Below are 17,502 nucleotides of genomic sequence, written 5' to 3' on the forward strand. Positions count from 1 at the left end.
GTCCACGTCATGCAGCCTTCGCACCACTTATGGTTATTTACGTGCCAAGGTACTACTCCTGCGTTCAACGGAAAATATTGATACGAGTATGAGACCAGAGCTGAAATATTTGATATCAGCGATTATCTATAAGATAGCTCACCGCCCTTGGGCATGGACGCCTTTCTGCCTTCCCCTTGCATGCCCCATTTCAGCCTGATGGTTCGCAATCCTCCGGTAGCCGTTTCCACAAGATGTTTGAAATTCTCTCCTGGCTGACACAATGTTGGGGCGCGAGGCCGAAGACGCCTGAGCAGTGCAGCGCCCTTCCGCTACCCGGGTAGGTCATGCCTTCCTTACCTAACATGTTCTACGTAAGCTAAGGATCACAGATCTGACGGGGATTGCCTCTACGTGAATGATGTTAAGCACGTCAAGAGAATTTATAAGGTCTATAGTGACGACGCGCTAATCAAGGTTCAGACCAAGCTCGGTAAGGAGAAACTTGGGCTCTGCTCTCTCGAAGAGCTGCGGCGGATGCCAGGAGTGAAGACAGCTGTTGCAATGGGCGGAATAAATATTCCCCCGGATTTTGAAGCCTCAATCTGGCCCTACGAAACTTATAGGTATACCCTCATGTACTCCAACTTCTACTCTTGCGGCCAACTTATTAATTAGTTTTAAGCCGAGAGGCTATCAATGACTCCACAGCTGTTGACTAGGTCGAAATTTATGAAGGTATTGAACACGTCAAAGGGAGTTACTTTGTTTGGGCCGTGATCTCCAGAGGTGGAAAACGTGTTAAGGTGATTTTCAAAAGCATACACGAGTACCTCCTATGTGAACAGGCGATAGCCGTTATCCCGAATCGCGACCGGGACACGTTCGAACAATACCGAAAGATGGAGGAGAGCGGACCCCGGCAGCCGCCAAGAGTGAAGGCCAGTGAGAGCTACAATGACTGGAGCCTCGATTGAGAAGAATAAAATCTTATTCTGCGATAAATACGTTACTATTTCTGTTTCGGCGTTATTATTTGTTTCTTGGCATATGTGCTGGAATATTAGTCGAGTTCGATATATGACTTGTGCCGCATTTGAGATGTCATTTCCTCGCTACAGAGCTAGAGGCATGTACAGCATATAAAGCTCACCGAATTCCTGTCTTTTCTATTCATCTTGCTCTATGCAAGCTTCTACGCGCACAATGGATCTGTCCTGAATTCCCCAGATATATCTATAAACCAACTCCCGACAAGGCACAATGGCTCTCCCTCTGGTATGACTACCCATTGAAGCTTTTGCGAACTCGTCTAACTTTTCTCCAGGAGACGGTTGACGGCTATAAACTCATTAAGCACATTCAGGATGACGTCTACCTTGGTTATCGTCAGATCCAGGGTGCTGGGCTATTAGAGGACGACCGTAAGGTGATGATCAAGCTGGAGGCGCGCGATACGGACGCACCGTCCCTTGAACGCGAGGTCAAGAATCTTCTATCTTTTTCGGGGGAAATTGGTTTTCCCCTGGTCGAACGCTATGGCGCCAAAGACGGGTATAGATTCATGGTCTGCCGCCTCGCCGGTCCTACCTTGGAGGGTTTATTGGGATGGTGTAGGGCGTTCTCCCTAAAGACCGTCCTCCTCCTCGCCGAGCAGCTCATAAGCCGCATTGAGGTCATTCATCGCCGGTCTTTCATTCACGGCGGGATACGGCCTGGTGCGTTTGCCTTGGGCACTGTAAAGGCCTTAAATCAGGTCACGCTTGTTGAGGTAGCTGGATTGATCACGGAACACCCGCGGCGTAATGATGCCCGGTATTCCGACCTTGAGGGGCTCACACTCATGCTCATCTATATGTGCCGCAGGCTAGCGCCATGGGACGGGCTCCAGATCGACCTTACGAAGACACCGTACGAAGACATTCTCCGGCAAATGGAGGACACGCGGGCGGAAGTTCTCTGTAAAGGGCTGCCTCGAGCGTTCGAAGTCTGCTTGGAGTACGTGAAATCTCCTGACTGTACCAATGAACCCGACTACAACTATCTCCGTCAACTTTTCTGCAGCGCTTTCGGCGAGGAGGGGTTCTTACGCGACGGAGTCTTCGATTGGATTGTTTACAAGTATTGGAATTCCCAACAATGCTACTCTCGGCCGGTCGCAGGCATTACTAGCGAGGTAGGGAGAAAGCGCCTCTTAGGCGAAGACGCTCGAAGGGAACACAACGCCCAGGCCGATCCACTCCGTCAAGCGGAAGAAGCGTGTGTGTCAATTACCAAGGCGGATAAAGCTGACTGGACGGCAGCTGACTGGACGGCGGCCGCCTCCGCATACCTCGAGCTCACCAGAAGGTATATCGATATTTGGGATCTTACACAGCACCCCGAGACCCCCCCCCCAACTTAAGGCGTTGGCCAGAAGGCCACCAGCTACAAGAAAAACTATGGCAGATCGGAATAGAGCCGTGTCTGAAGCTGCTCGAGGCTGGCCTTCCGCACACGCGTAACCTCATGATGGGTTTCCTTCATAGAACGTTTATTCTACTGATGGTGTTTGTGGAGAAGGCACCTCAGCATGAGGAAAAGTGGGCAAGGTACCTTTTAGGTCTTTCTAAGTGGGGGACAGACCATGACCCCCATGGTCCGTGGGTGGGGGTGCATAGCCGCTGGGGTGAGTCAGCAGGCGACGTTCTGGAAGCCTCAGCGCCATGCTGATGTGTATGCTCCGAAATTGCTTTTTCTACCAGAACCAGTCTATCTATCTTAGCTGTCTAATAGCAGGCCGAAGTGTCCTTACTGAGAAATCCACCACGTGATTTAGCGCGTGCGGAATATAGACAAACGTTGTATAAGCACCTTGAGCTTCCCTGCACCATCCTAAGCCTCTAAACTTTCTGGGTTGTTCATCACGACCTCGGAGACCAGGTAAAGGTTCGTACCATAGCTCGATGGCTATCAATAGCTGCTGGTGCAGGCCGTTGTTTCTTTTTCGATACCCTGGTTTCCTCCTAACCAAATGTTATCCGCGAGCATGATAGGAGAAGCTAGGTGTAATATTCTGGCCAGGGGCCTGATGCAACCACCCGCTGGGTTTGGTGTACATCTTTCGTCTTTCTGCATGCCGGCTCCAAGAATTGCTCTAGTATCCATCAAGGGAAATCCGTCTGATCCGTGTCTGACAGAAACAAACGATAATGTTATCCGCCAACTATCATATAATAATCTCATTCTTCCCCGACCGACCGCACTTCCCTTCCCATAAACCCAGGTTATCTGATACCGCCTTCGATTTTCTGCACTCTTTAGTCCCTCTAGAGCCGGCTTTCACCGTATAGGGCAACCTTACCGAACCTGACTTTGAGCCTTTAACATAATGGTTGTTTCTGGGAGAGTGCTCAGCTTCCCTAGGGAAGGCATCCAATACCCTTGTCTCTCGCATACTATTAAACCGCATTTTTTCCACCTAGATATTTACAGCTTTGGACAGCCCAGTTTCCATACATCTCTCCCGGAGTTCAAAGGTCCTGTATTCACTTCTGAATTTGGCGATTTGCTCGCACAAGCTACGGGGGCTAACGTTTACCATCTGCCTTTCTTGTCTGGTATGAATCTCCCCTGCTTGCTTGATATGTTATTTACTTACACGGAACACTAGGGGACTCAAAATATTACCAAGGAATGCAGTTCCTGATAGGAAAAGTCGAAGATGCGCTCCCCTCTCGCTCGAAGAGGCGTCGCTATAAGATAGACCATTCCACTACCGAGCCGGAGGAGCCTTCTAACAGACCGCATAGTGTGGAGATGGTACCCCTTGAGACAGGAAATGAGGAGAAAGTTGAGGCCTACTACGAATCTGCCTTTAAAGCCTTTCAGCAGATCAACTGTCGCCAAATAGCGAAAGCCTATATTAAGATTATCGAGCCACGCAAGCAAGTGAAGTATCCTTATAATGGAGGACGGGGAGGACCCGGTGAGAAAGGGGACCCAGAGAAGACCAAGCCGGACTGGTGGCCAGCTGGAGTCCCCCATCGTGAACCCGATCACCTGCTGAAGCCGGAACGGATATGCCTTCTTATCCATATCTTCCGTAAGCTTGGTAATAATGGAATGACTGCCAACAAGCTAGAAGAGGCCGGACGTGGTGCCCAAAGTCAAATAAAACCCCGCGAGAGACTTGGTATCCTAGATGAGATTTATAAGGTTCGAAGGGCGGAAGAGAGTTATGAGAGGGGCGAAGCAGGTAGGTATAGGCATAATTTGCGGAATTCATATGGAGCTAACGTGACGATAGATGCAAATACCGTGGTTTATATAGTTAACAGAGATAAAAAGCGGGAACGAACCCCGCAAGCGATAGAAGGCGCTGACCGTGGCTCAACTTATCTAAGTAAGCACGGACTGGAAAAGAACACGAAGTGTCGAATGCTATCACCATCGCCTTATATTATTAGCAATGGGGTACCAGCCGATCAATCCCGACCAATCCTCGCCATACCCCCCATCGGCGAATGGTGGAACCCTAGAGAAGAATGCCCCCCCCAAGCACTGCCATGCGGTTGCGCCGAATGCCTTCCACCGCCTGTTAATGTCGACCGTATCCAACAATGGCTTAATACTGCTACTGATGAGACGGCCGACCCAGAGCTTCTACAAGACTACGCCCCCACCTACCCCGAGCCCCGTAGCTCAATGCAAGGCCACGGCTACATCCCCGTGGGCTATCACAGTGATCAGCATCGTACCCAAGGATTTTACACAGCGTTAAGGTCGCCGGACATCACAGCGGACTCCTTACAGGCTGTTTAACCGGAACATATGCCGCAAGTTTATATGTAATATAATAATAACTAAATGTTAAATATGTTTATTTGTATATATAATTATAGTAGGTATAGAAGGTCAAAGTTAAATAGGGTTATAACATTCCCACCAGATAACCTGGTTACAACCGGCCGTCGTACGCCGGCCACCCCCCCAATAACTCGGTTACATGGCCGCTTGGCGAGCAGCATGTTAAGCCTCAGGTTAATTTTAGTACGAGCGAACTCATCCAATCGATCAACGTACATGAATTTGTTATGTAAGGCCGGCCTGCTTGGTTTCATTGAGCTCTCCGTACGTTCAACCTGCAACATGCAAGTTGGATATATATCGAGCCCAACTACTCGTCCCAGGCACCACGTACTGCGAATGAGAACGTTTTATTGCTTGCCTTTAATTTTTCTCGTTTGTTACCGTGCTGTGACAAAGATGCATGTCCTTGCTGAAGGTTTCTGATTACCCCACTTTATGTTACGTAGTACGGACGGCGTCGATCTGATCTGACCCACCCGCTTAACTTCCGGGCGCTTAAATACTCTTGTTCCCGAGCACATTAATCATACGTTGTCCATATCAAAATTATCAGCCCCGCTTTATCCGCTCAACTATCCACGCTCAACGTATTAAATATTATACAAGCATCCTCAGTCAACTTTGTATGAAGCCGCTATCATCTATATTACATCCCGAAAACAACTGACAGATCCACGTATATATGCCAACCTGCTCGCTGGCCCTTCTGCTAACTACCACGCCGAGAACTCTGAGTCAATCCAGATATCGCCCTTGGCCCAGTCGCTCGAGCTCCCTCGGCACTTGGGGTACAACTTTTTCCTTTCCGTGCACTTTCGTGTTCGACAGATACACGCGTTGTTGCCCCACCGCTCATCGTACATAGCTTGAGGCATTCCACTATCCGTTTCGTTTTCGAGGAAGGCTTTGCGCACGTCTTCTGGGGCCAACGGCTTTTTCGCAGCTACACCGTTGAATCTTTGGCTAAGCTCAACACGCGTGTTTTCTGCGTTGTCTGGGGCCAGGAACACGGAACTGTCTGGAGGGTGCTCGCTAGGGTCTCCATTGCTGTTTGGGGACTTGCATAATGGCGACACACATTTCATTTTTGCAGGCATAGAGCTGCGCATCTTTTGCCGGACATGGCGCGTTAGTAGCTGAATACGGCGCTTTGGTGGCCACTTCATCGCTTTGCGGCGGTTGGGGCTTGGGTACGCCGGTTGTATCGTATGCTCCGCGGGAGTCCTCGAGAGGCTGGACGTTTAGAATCATAAGTATAGATGGCTTGAGTGAAGGGTGATGGGATGGGTAATGCACGACAACGGCTAGAAATAACACGGCCTTTATATCTCATTCTAGAGTATGTAGACATGATTGTCTCTATATCTAGACTACACGGGATGTTGCACTATGAACCAGCAGTTACTAGTAAAAGTGATAAGCAGACGAATAGGGACTGCAACCGCGGCCGACCCCAAAAGCCAGGCCCCCTGGGGAAGGAGACTCCAAGGCACTCTCCGGGCCTGGGGCACTCGTGCATGATGCGGTGGAGATTGATGGTTCGAGGCTGCATAGTAAGCCACGGCAACTGCAGATGCTCCATTAGCACATCGCTTTCGAGACCACCCCGGACCACCCGGGACCACTGGCTGAAACTTGAATACGTACTTCTTCCGCATATCGTCACAGCGCCTTTGTTCGATCTGTTAACCGCAGCTTATTCTAACAAACTGCTTACTTCCCCACTCCGAGCGTGATGGTCCACATTATGTAGTAGGGAGCTGCAAATGGTTCGCAAAGGCGTAAAGTGCTATGCCAGATGCACATGCAGCATCGGCATTGCCAATGGGCAGCTCACTTATATAAATCTAGCTTGCGGCCTTTCTGCTAGCTTATAATTATCTTGGATACAACGCCCCTTGTGCTTTTCAACTCTGAAAATTGAGAAGGGAGCAAGTCTGGGCTCGTTCATCACGTATATTTTAGGTGTCGAATCAAGCGGAGGGTGTCTATATATATAGCCAAACCAACACACAAGCCATGTCTTTGGCATCCACTCCTCATTTTAGAGTTGGGGTTGAGCCTGCGGAAAGAGAACACGATTCACAAGCGCAGGCCTAGGACGACTTTAAGGTGAAAGAGCAGGATAAGTGGCTCCCAATTGCGAATGGTTTGCTCCTCTGTCCCTGATGCTTCTCCCAGATAGGCGGCGCACGCAGAAATACACTCTCTGTTACTGCGAGCTCTTCTCTACATGAAACTGTTATATCTCCTCAATTGATGCACTGCAACCTTAAATCTAGCTACAGGGCCAATCACCAAATACCCTATACTTATAAGCGAATGGATGCTAACATATAATATTTTGCTATAGTGACTCGTGTTATGAAGGCTGCCTTGCCTGAGAATGCTATAATCGCAAAGGGAGCGAAAGAGTGTATGCAGGAGTGTGTGAGTGAGTTTATATCATTCATTACCAGCGAAGGTATGTCACACGACTTGAGACAGGGATACATTAGGCACTGGGACTAATGATGTGGGACTATAGCTTCAGAGAAGTGCCAGGGAGAGAAGCGCAAGACTGTTAACGGAGAAGACATCCTATTTGCCATGACCTCGCTAGGATTTGAAAACTATGCAGAGGCTCTGAAACTCTATCTTGTGAAATATCGGGAAGTATGTACACGTATCTTGCCTCCTCCATTCAAAATATCAAACAATTGAATTAACCCTCTGCAGACCAAAGTAGTACCTAACCACCTCATAGCTTCACAACCCCACCACCCAGGAGCTGCCAACACTGTGAATGCAAAACTTGATCCGAACGAGCAGGATGGCGCGGCATACGGGTATGCATGCCAAAACCTAGCTAGTCGAGGAGGTAAATAATGACAAACTCGCCACATTAGAGAAGGATATATTATCCTAGGACGGCAACTCAAGACGGTAGTATATAAGAAAACGGAGCCAGAAGTTCTCGAGCTGCAGTAGGAGCGCGGGCTGAAGGCTACCTAGGTAGCAACCATCTTTGTCTATCATGTAATCTATATTATTAATAAAGCAAGTGCCCCACGCTCATACATTTTTTTGAAGCGGTTCCACGACGTTGTATCAGGCACCTGCAGGATGCTTGGGATCGCCTATAGAAGCTATCACGTGAATGTTCTCAAGTCACATTTCCGCAGTCTATCCAGACGTTTAGATATCTGCGTCAACGCATCAACATAAGGATTCGAGCGTGTAGCAGAGCTGGCCTCTACATGTTTTCTTTTCGTCTAGGCCCTTGCTCATCTCTGCATTGACAGATGCGGGGGATTGACCTGGAATATGGAGAGGGCCGGCATAAAAAGGAGTGATACCCTACAGGTATGCTTCAGACGTAGTCTTTTACATTCACTCCTACCGAACTAGTCCACCACCTTTTCAAAGTCGTCAAGCTATGTACAGTGTGGACCTCACGCAGTGTTATTTTCATCAGCTGCTTCCTGATTGTAGTACGCAAATGCCAGGAAAAAGTTTTACTGGAGAAGTCACCGTTGAATGGAAGATCTGGTTCACGATCAATGACTCATCGGCTACCACCATGACGACGTTCTTATACACTAACGGGGTACCCGATAAGCTTGACTGGGGACAGCCAATCTGCATACACGAGAAACTCAAGACATTGATACTCGGATCTGCCTCTGCAATTCAATTCCCACTGTATGGAATCTTTGATCTTGAGTGGCGAGGATGCAGGCTGACCTCTAATAGTGATCTCATGTTTCCTACAACATGCAAGGATGAAAAAGGCGCCCTGTAGGTGATGATGCATCGCAATGATGATAAGTTCGCTAATCATCCGTACTAGGATACTCACCGTGAGAGACCTTAGGCCGAGGCTGCAGCCAGAACGTTTGATGTTACTCGATGGTGCTCCTGGTGGTATAGGGGAGCTCTTCTTTAAAGTGATGTCGGGTTCAGGTTGGAACATCACAGCAGAAGATATCCCGCAGGCCACGGATAAGTGGAGAGATGAGCTGCTTAGAGCGGACTCGCACTCGTATTGGTACTAATTTAGCCTGGAACATTGCGAAGACGTTAACAACATAGAAGGTATCTGTGAACGATTTATCAGGATGTGCATCAAGGCTTCTCTGCTCCACCCTCCCTCCTCTTAACCACCTCCTGCTCAAGTGTGCTCTATTTTATTTCGGGCCGTTAGCATGTTATACAGAGTTTTGAGACTATGAAAGAAATACTCATGTGGCGTGTCATTTTTAGAATGGGAGTATGATTGAAGAGTGGGTTAATAATTCAAGTGGATGTGTGTGTAATATTTCGGATTTAAAGCTTGAGAATGAGGAGGGGAAGCTATGGGTAAAACTCCGTACCTATGTATCCCCTCAAAAAGGTCGCCTATCTCACATGGCAGGAGCGAGTTGGTGCGATGTTAGCGTAGAATCTTGAGTTCGATAATCTGAGATACGAGATATTTGATTGATTTGATTGGTCAGGTGGGTCTGGAGCAATCTATGAGATTTCAATCTATCAAGCACTGATCATCTAAATACACGATATTGAGCTCCTATTTATGTTCCTCATACGGCCATGTATCTTGCCATCGCGGAGATGCCAGCTACAGCTGAAACAGGCGTTAAAACGCCGGGCGTAGCATTTGTTCGATGATGGAGAGCTGACACTGATATTTAATGAAACGGCGTAGTTGACTAACGTGTTTCGTACGATCAGGCAGTATTACACCGAATCTCCGTTCAACACTTACCCTCATAATGAAGGTTCGACATGATGACTCAGGGTCATTGACCATGAAGAGCTCAATATCTTTCCACTTTAGCGCATCGTTCCCTCTGCAGTACCCCGAGCCTAAGAGCAGTGTTCCTGGCCTGGCGCTCGTAGCAGTCATCATTTTCCGAATGGTATTATGCTGAACCCTTTGTCGGAATGTTGGGAACCATACTTTAGAAAGTCCTATATTATGATGCAGAAGGTAGAGAAGATCATCGGCATTTATAGACGCCTGTGGTCGTGTAAATGCACAAAGCTTATATTCCTCTGTCAGCTGCCCACTTATTAACTATAAATAGTATAAGCTTAGCGTCAGTAGTAGAAGTAAGGGACTACCATACGTGCTTTGTATCGCGTTTGAGGTCAATAGGGAAGTCTTGTTTGAGGGTTGAGCAGTAGTAAATTCTCCAGAATCGGACCTTAACATAGAATCCATCTTGACTTTTTACATTATGCGTTTTAAGGTAGTCTCGGAGAAAGGTGTTGATAACATTCATAGTAAAGTTGCGAAGCCAGTAAATAGGGTCTGGCGGATCTAGCTTTTGGGTGAATCTATAGGAGTATACAGTAAGTAATATTCATTTCTCGTGTGGGGCTAGGAGCCTTACTTAATCTAGTTCTTCTCGACTACATCGATGGTTTTCTGGGTAGAATCGTCAAACTTGGCTTTGATTGGACGTTGGGGGCCGTTAATCATTGCCATTAACGCCTGGGTGTCTTTCCCAGCCACTCGTTTGTGCTTAACAACTCCCATAATGAGGCACAATATTGGTGTATTAGGGGTAAGATAATAATATAATATTAGATTTAGCTAATCTTAGGAAGAGAAAGAAAAGTACGAAGGTGCTGATGCCCCTATAAATACCTATCTCGTAGGCGGTTACTATAAAAGGACCCCTGTTGGGCGGTTATATCATGATTTTCGAGCGGCGATAAAACGACCATCTGCCCAGACCCTCACCAAGAAGGCCACATAAACTGCGTCCAAAGGCCACCACCTGTGTCAGCACATTTGGTGACACCCCCATTTACTCCGTAAGATAATAGTAGACAGGAATGGCAAAACAGAAAGAGTAGATAAGGCAGTGAGCAAAATCGTAACATTCATTCAATGCAGCCAGAAATAAACAAACAGGAGTCATCAAATGACCCGGCATCACCAGTCCTGTCCCCGATCTTTCATCAAGATCTCAATGGCTTGCTCTTGCGGTACGGGGTTCTGGTTCAGGTCCTTGATGCAATCCGTCAACCCATCTGCAGCGGCGTCAACGTCCTCGGCCGACCATCCCGTACACGCCATGACCATGCGCCTGTAGTTTTCCCCCAGAACAACATTCTTTCTCTTCAGTGTCTCTACTTCGGAGAGTATGGAAGCGGTCTGCTCTTTATGGCACTTCAAGCGCGTCCTCAGTTGCTCGGCAGACGGTAACGAGAAAAGGAACTTTCCTTGTCTCACCGAGATCACTGCCATACCACTATGGCCTGGCCCATCAGGGAAAAGAGTGTCAAGTTTTTGTTTGTCAAAGGTGGTTCTGTCCTTGCCTGCCATTGTCTCGCTGGATTTCTCGCTATTCTTTGCCTGCCGCAACCCCTCTAAAATAGTCTCTGATGACAAAGAAAGGTTTCGAATTTGCCGCTGCAACTCGATTCGCTCTCGAGACTTACTCTTAACCTCGTCAAATCGATTTTGCTCAATCTGTCGGGCCTTCGCGCTTTCTCGGATTTTAGAGTGCCACTGGTTGAACTCCTGTTGCTTCTCGCTAAAGCTGCCAGCTAACTCCTTATCGAATGAGCTTATTGAAGCTTCGATGGCTGTATTAATCTGGGAAACAGTTGCTATTATAGAGTGTTAGCCAAGGCACACAAATTTCGCATAGAAGAAGAAGGAAAGCAAGCAAGAGAAACATACATTCGAGAATATCCTTCTTAGCTCTCGCTAGTTGGTTCAAGTATGCGTCACTCCCGTCGCCAATCTGGAGTCCCTGACTGTTCCCGTTAACCATATCAACGCCTACACCGTAATCTGCAGGCCGGAGACCTGTATTATTTGGGATATGAGGGTCAGCGCCCACTTCAAGTAGTTGTGGAACTAGCACTGTCCTCGCTCTGCCCGCCAAGTTCAGCGCAGTATCTCCCTGATCATCCTGCATATTTACCATCTCTGACATGAATTTGCCCAAGCTGATAACTTCGAATTTGGAGGATTCCGAAAATGCGTTTGCCCCGTTTGTGGTCCCGCCGTGCCGCACTATATACTCCAGGAGAGACTCAAGATAGTGCTTGGCAGCGACATGCCCTCCGCCGCCAGTCGCGGCCATCATAGAAATGTGGTGAAGTATTGTGCGCCCATGTTGATCGATAATCTCGATAGTTGAGCCAAGCATGTTTAGTAGTTTGGGGAAACTGCGGTAGTCAAGGTTATTCCGTGTTCCAACTGCTTTCTGTAGCGCCGTTTCGCCCGCAGCGTTCAATCGGAATATGTTAACCCCCTTGGTTATCAGGGCGTTCAAAAGAGGTAGACGCGCAAGCATAGCAGCCCAATGCAGAGCACTATTCAAAAATTCATCGAGTGGCGTTTCGAGGTCTTCACTGGTAAGTGTGAGAAAGGCAGGGTGGTTGGCGAAGTCCTTCATACGCTTATCCAAAAATAGTGTCATGATAAGTTTCATTTTCTGGAATCTCTCCGGAGTAGTCGCTGCTGGTAGGGCAGGTATCCCATGTCTGGGGTCATCGGGTATTATATTACTCGTAGATTCTGCTTGTTGATAGAATGAGTCGTTAGGCTCAGTGGGAGTTGGCTCTGTCATGGAGCTTGCAGGAGGGATATTATTGTGAATGAACGACATGGGTTGCGTGGTTGACGAGGACCGCATTCGTTTGCGAGGCGGCTCCAGGTTTTCTTCGTGGGCATACTCAACGAAGCTGCGTTGGCTGTTTTGCAGGTTACTACCAAATCCACTATCAGATGCAACAGTTTGCATACTCTGCTGGCTTGCCGACGGATAGTGTGCTTCCTGGCTACTCATTTGTGAAGACTTCCTTGTCATGCTTGGCTGACGTCCTTCATTCCCCTTCATAGAGGACGAGTCAAACCTGGCTTTGTTAATTGCGTTCACTGCCGTGGCTGCGGTACGAGATATACTCTGGAAAAAAGTGCCGCTGGGTGGTGGGCCACCGCCCTGCCCATCGAGTCCTTGTGCAAATCGTTTCCTCTGAACAGCTAGGGCTTGTTCCTTTGTGGGCGTGTCTAGTTGGCCCTGTCCAGCCACGCTGACACCGTCCTGGCCCATGTCGTATTCCAACAACGGTCGTAATAAATCTTCAACCTGATACCGCCTGCAGAGCTCCAGACCACGCTGATAACTGACCCAGGTACCTTGATACTTGCCATACCCGCCCTGGACCTTTTCATGATCACCAGCAGCAACCTCCTTTTCAAGAGTTTTGGTTCTGCGTGCCTTTGCTACACCTGCCACTTTGAGGATCTGAGTAGCATTCAACCACGAATCCGAGCGACGACGCATCATGGCCACCCCATTCACTTCCATCTCGTACACCGAGACATTTGAATAGACGGCCTAGAAAGTATTACAATTAGCTTATACGCTCCACCAGCATCATCATTGAACGCCTAGACAGGTCACGAACGGTGTAAATTTGAGGTTTATATCCATCGTGATATGCCACCGGTCTGTATCCATTCCCATCATTATAGCCGCCAAAGCTACTCCTTGACATTGAGTTGGTCACACCATTAGTCGAGAAACTAGCCGATATGTTCGAGTGTTGGGAGGTTCTGGGAGGAGACCCGGCCGGCGTAGACGCATGCGACTGGGGGACATGGAACGAGTCGTGTCTGGACTGAGGGAAGGAAGAACCGTTTGGCGGGCCGGTATTAGGATTCCTGGAGAACGACATCGTGAACGGACTGGTTTGCACTCGCGGTGTTTCCCGTTCGTCTCGAGGGATTGAGTCAAGGAGGTCCCGTCAGCGACCAGTTATCGGTGGCCAAAGGACCCAGAGGTCTCAGATAAGGAGCAAGCTATACGGCGAATCAGCACCCATGCAGACGTACGAGCAAAGCAGTGTGTTGTCATACCGCAGCAGCAGCAGCACTCTCATATATAACCGCCTCGCAACGACTTTCTGGCGTCGCGACCTGGCAAAGTTGGAGTGGATCGCGTGGTCACGTTACCCGCGCCTTTTGCACTCGAAAGTCGAAGATGAGGACGCGAAGAAGAAGCGAGAGGGAGGAAAGATGGCCGGATGATGGGGATAGACGGGCCTCTCTGTCCACAGCCGCCAGCAAGATCGAGAGAGTGCGCTCTTCTCTTCCGGTCGTCTCTCTCTCTCTCCGTCCTCGCTTTTTTCCCACTTCTCGGTCGCTTTTTTTTTCGCGTCCAACCGCGATGTAGATGCTGACTAAGCAGGACATCTTCGACCTCCTTCAACAAGACTTTTTTATATATAGGATGAAAAGAACCATCACCGACGTTCCAACGTTTATAAGAAAAGGCGAAGCAAAGGGACAGTCTACACACCGGCTATACGGCTTTCTCACCTCCCCAGCTTGCCGCCATGTCGAACCCAATCCCATGGAGGAGCCACTATCGCGCCCTGCTCCGAGAGATCAGCTACCTACCCGATCCCGTCGCCAATAGATATATGGCCCAATATGTCACGTCGAGATTCCGGAAATTTATATCGGTAGAGCAGCAGCTCCTGATGGACTCTGCCAAAATCGGACGCCTCCACACCCGTATCAGACGAAATCTCAGGCTCCTCAAACTCGCAAACGAGGGATATCAAAAGCCACTAGAGCGCGTCATCCTCATGTCATATGGGCGAATCGGACGGCGGAAACGACTTCTATTACGGCCTCTCTTAAACTCTGAAGTCGATGCAGTCGAAGCGGGGGTTGCGCCCTTCTCTGCGGAATGGAAACCCTCACCACTACTTCTCGCCCTCCTCCAGAGCCAGAGCGAGAACCGCGAAGTCGGTGCCCAAAGGGTCCGGAGGCCGGTGAAGGCAAAGGACCTATCTCCAACCATACCAGAATTTAACGTCTTCTCGAAACCACTGGCAGAAGTCCGAAAAATAAATATACGGCACAGGTGGTATGCCGCGGTACTCGATAAGGCGTTTCCCCCATTGCCGCGCCATGACTGGGAAACGTTGCAAAGCCTGGTAGATGGAAGCGAGCCGTGGGTTCTGCCCAAGAGGAGGAAAGGCCCCCAGCCAAACCCCGCCACGGAGTCTGACTCTCAACCTCAGGAAAACTTCCTCAGCGCAGAATTCTTGGTTGATGGCGCAACGAAGGATGCTACTTTTGCAAAATATGTCCGAGGTCGGCCACATCATATAACAAGACGTTTTATGCGCCATATATGGGAACGCATCTGCGCTTTGACGCCACGCACATGGTGGGATGCCAGCGAGAATAAATGGCGGGTTACCTGGGGCATGCGGCGGGCTACTCCCGTGATTTATCGACAACTAGATCCGGTGAAGGGGATGGCGTTGTTTGAGGGGCCTCATCCGGTAACCGGGAAGATCCCCATACGCCAGAACCGGCCTAGCATAGCGAAGGAAGGAGGCCAGAAACCGACGGAAGCTCTCTCGGTAAAAAACAAAAAGACTATCAGCTCTTGATATCCGCCATTCCTCCAAGTAGTAGTACCTATCATACAAACGGTTCGTACGCTTCGTAGGCTAGGAAATAAGGCAATGAACACTTGCGAGTCAGGGAAAAGTGTTTATCTTCCCTCTACCTTCCTCTTCAGCATGCCACAGAAGCTCTCATAAATCACCGGATCAACTCCCTTCACCCACCGCACAGTAACATCGACATTCTCAAGGCTCGGCCGCCTTACCTGTATAATAAACCCAAACACTGCCTTAGCAGTATCGAACTCATGGTCAACCTCGTTGAGCTCACCTTTAGTAGCATGCTGCTGCTGCTGCTGCCTTTTCCGCCGTGCCTGGCGTGACCATACGTTTCCCATGGCGAAGCCTATCCCAGTTGATCTCTGGTGGTTCCACTCCCAAGGGATTTGAAAAGATTTAATCTCAGTATCGATCGTATCGATCAAAGAATCAGCGGATTTACATGGCAGGCTAAAATTAAACTCGGATGGGAAGGGTAGGTGGTGCTTTGGAATATTCAATACCCCCCTAGCAACCGCCTTTATATGCCATGACCAATTAGCATAACGAATCAAACCTATATCCATGTTAATGCGTCACTCACCATTGTTGGCCGTATATCTTTCCATGACCAGGCTATCGCCCAGCGTTTAGTCTTGTCACCTTGGATAAATTCCGTCACCGCCCAATTCTGGTTCCCGAGTCGTTGGAGTTCCGCAATGACCGAGAAGAGGCTACTCCGTTTACCGAGCATAGAGGTATACCACCTCACGGCTTCTCGCAAGCCTAAGCTCTCCTCGGCCATCCTGCTCACGAATGCGACTTCACCACCGGGAGTGACCATTTCAGTATCTGCGCCTGTGCAGACCTACAATAACTTAGCATTGTACATTTAGTAGCACATCTAAGATACCAACGTACGGAAAATGGGTCCTGCTGCTTCTCCTCTGCTAACTTTGACATTTCTTCTCGTGATTCGTAGAATGGGGGATTGCACATTGTGAAATCAAGCCTTCAAATTAGTTAACGTCCAGTCAGTGCGACAACATGCACTTTCGATTGCTTACGACTTCAATGGAATCCCTCCATCAAGCGGAATCAACGGGCCGTCTGGCTTAGTTCCCACAACCTGGATGCGGGATTCGAGCTTATTCCTCGATACATTCTCTCTAGCATACCTCAAATTCTTCTCATCGATATCTACATAATGTCAGTAAACACAGTGCGGAGCTAATTATTGGGCTCTGGCTTGAATTCCGCTATACCTGTTGCCACAAATTTCCATCGCTTTCTTTGGGTAACTCCTAGAAGAGGGTAAATGCAGCTTGATCCCGTTCCACTGTCGGCTCCGTTAATCATAGCTCAACGCTGCGTATCGTCAGCTAAGAAAGGTATGTGCGTACATGTCAAGTCCAACGACTTCCCTGTCAGGATCAAATCTCTCGTGGTAGTCATCACTGGTACAGTCTACCAAATCCTGCAACCAGAGTATGTAGTTGAGCCTGTATGGGGAAGTTGTTTTGTTTTCAGCCCCGTATGCCAGGAACCCCAGCTACAAGTCAGGACATACCGATTAGGAACCTAGCAAGGGGAGTTAACCATGATCCAAGGCCACTACAGGATATGGACACTCACAGGTGGACAGAGTCTATCTTCAGGGAGCGCAACCTCCAAGCCGAAATCACGGCCAAGAAGGCTTCTTGTCAACTGCCTGCAAAGAGAAGCCGGTGTCAATCAATACTGCTGCAAGAAGACAAAAGGGAGAGCCTCGTAAACATAATCTCAAACAGGGACAGAGCCATGTACCTAACGGCATCCGGGTCGTTGAAATTCAGTTGTCCCTTCGCGTTCAAACTTGTATGAGACAGTGTTAGCGACATGCAACGATCCATAACAGGAGAAGAGGAAGAGGAAGACGGCATACAACTCCTTGAACACCGGGTCCTGCAGTGCTAGGGCGTTGAAATCGACCTTTTGCCGATATATATTCCGGGCTGAATCCATAGTTCCTGCAGCCCTCTCTACTTTTAATTTTGAGACGTGACACCGGCCAGGATGTTGTGTCAAGCCTGCATATCTGAAACGTTCTTTATGCAGTCGGGTCTGGAAAAAATATAGTTAACTCGACGAACGCAACAGCTCGAAGATGGAGAAGATGCTTGTTTCCATGCATGCACTAGAAGGACACTAAACACTGACCGGGGTGTCTTCGTGTAGGTATTTTCATAACATTACGGAGTGCATATTCGGTACATA

The 17,502-nt window shown here is 48.7% G+C and overlaps 7 protein-coding genes across 7 annotated transcripts; 5 read left to right on the plus strand and 2 right to left on the minus strand.

The window, feature by feature from the left end:
* Window positions 1-233: 233 nt before the first annotated feature.
* GIQ15_01999 (uncharacterized protein) lies at window positions 234-956 on the plus strand (the record flags this gene model as incomplete). The annotated part of the gene is made up of 3 exons (XM_033549416.1): window positions 234-319; window positions 372-605; window positions 800-956. The coding sequence occupies 3 exons, from the start codon at window positions 234-236 to the stop codon at window positions 954-956; spliced, it is 477 nt and encodes a 158-aa protein (XP_033406577.1).
* Window positions 957-1,242: 286 nt separating this feature from the next.
* GIQ15_02000 (casein kinase I) lies at window positions 1,243-2,383 on the plus strand (the record flags this gene model as incomplete). Its single annotated transcript, XM_033549417.1, has 2 exons — window positions 1,243-1,257; window positions 1,307-2,383. The coding sequence occupies 2 exons, from the start codon at window positions 1,243-1,245 to the stop codon at window positions 2,381-2,383; spliced, it is 1,092 nt and encodes a 363-aa protein (XP_033406578.1).
* Window positions 2,384-3,654: 1,271 nt separating this feature from the next.
* GIQ15_02001 (uncharacterized protein) lies at window positions 3,655-4,782 on the plus strand (the record flags this gene model as incomplete). The annotated part of the gene is made up of 2 exons (XM_033549418.1): window positions 3,655-4,216; window positions 4,268-4,782. 2 exons carry the CDS (start codon window positions 3,655-3,657, stop codon window positions 4,780-4,782), a joined length of 1,077 nt encoding a protein of 358 aa, XP_033406579.1.
* Window positions 4,783-5,543: 761 nt separating this feature from the next.
* On the minus strand, window positions 5,544-6,081 carry GIQ15_02002 (uncharacterized protein; the record flags this gene model as incomplete). Its single annotated transcript, XM_033549419.1, has 2 exons — window positions 5,544-5,862; window positions 5,909-6,081. 2 exons carry the CDS (start codon window positions 6,079-6,081, stop codon window positions 5,544-5,546), a joined length of 492 nt encoding a protein of 163 aa, XP_033406580.1.
* Window positions 6,082-7,194: 1,113 nt separating this feature from the next.
* Window positions 7,195-7,800, plus strand: GIQ15_02003 (uncharacterized protein; the record flags this gene model as incomplete). The annotated part of the gene is made up of 4 exons (XM_033549420.1): window positions 7,195-7,294; window positions 7,358-7,485; window positions 7,549-7,658; window positions 7,719-7,800. The coding sequence occupies 4 exons, from the start codon at window positions 7,195-7,197 to the stop codon at window positions 7,798-7,800; spliced, it is 420 nt and encodes a 139-aa protein (XP_033406581.1).
* Window positions 7,801-10,756: 2,956 nt separating this feature from the next.
* On the minus strand, window positions 10,757-13,518 carry GIQ15_02004 (transcription factor; the record flags this gene model as incomplete). Its single annotated transcript, XM_033549421.1, has 3 exons — window positions 10,757-11,436; window positions 11,510-13,178; window positions 13,249-13,518. 3 exons carry the CDS (start codon window positions 13,516-13,518, stop codon window positions 10,757-10,759), a joined length of 2,619 nt encoding a protein of 872 aa, XP_033406582.1.
* A 660-nt stretch (window positions 13,519-14,178) lies between these two features.
* On the plus strand, window positions 14,179-15,252 carry GIQ15_02005 (uncharacterized protein; the record flags this gene model as incomplete). The annotated part of the gene is made up of 1 exon (XM_033549422.1): window positions 14,179-15,252. The coding sequence occupies one exon, from the start codon at window positions 14,179-14,181 to the stop codon at window positions 15,250-15,252; it is 1,074 nt and encodes a 357-aa protein (XP_033406583.1).
* Between the last annotated feature and the right edge of the window lie 2,250 nt (window positions 15,253-17,502).

The sequence above is a fragment of the Arthroderma uncinatum genome (assembly GCF_011692745.1).
Source record: "Arthroderma uncinatum strain CBS 119779 chromosome Unknown scaffold2, whole genome shotgun sequence".
Taxonomy (NCBI): domain Eukaryota; kingdom Fungi; phylum Ascomycota; class Eurotiomycetes; order Onygenales; family Arthrodermataceae; genus Arthroderma; species Arthroderma uncinatum.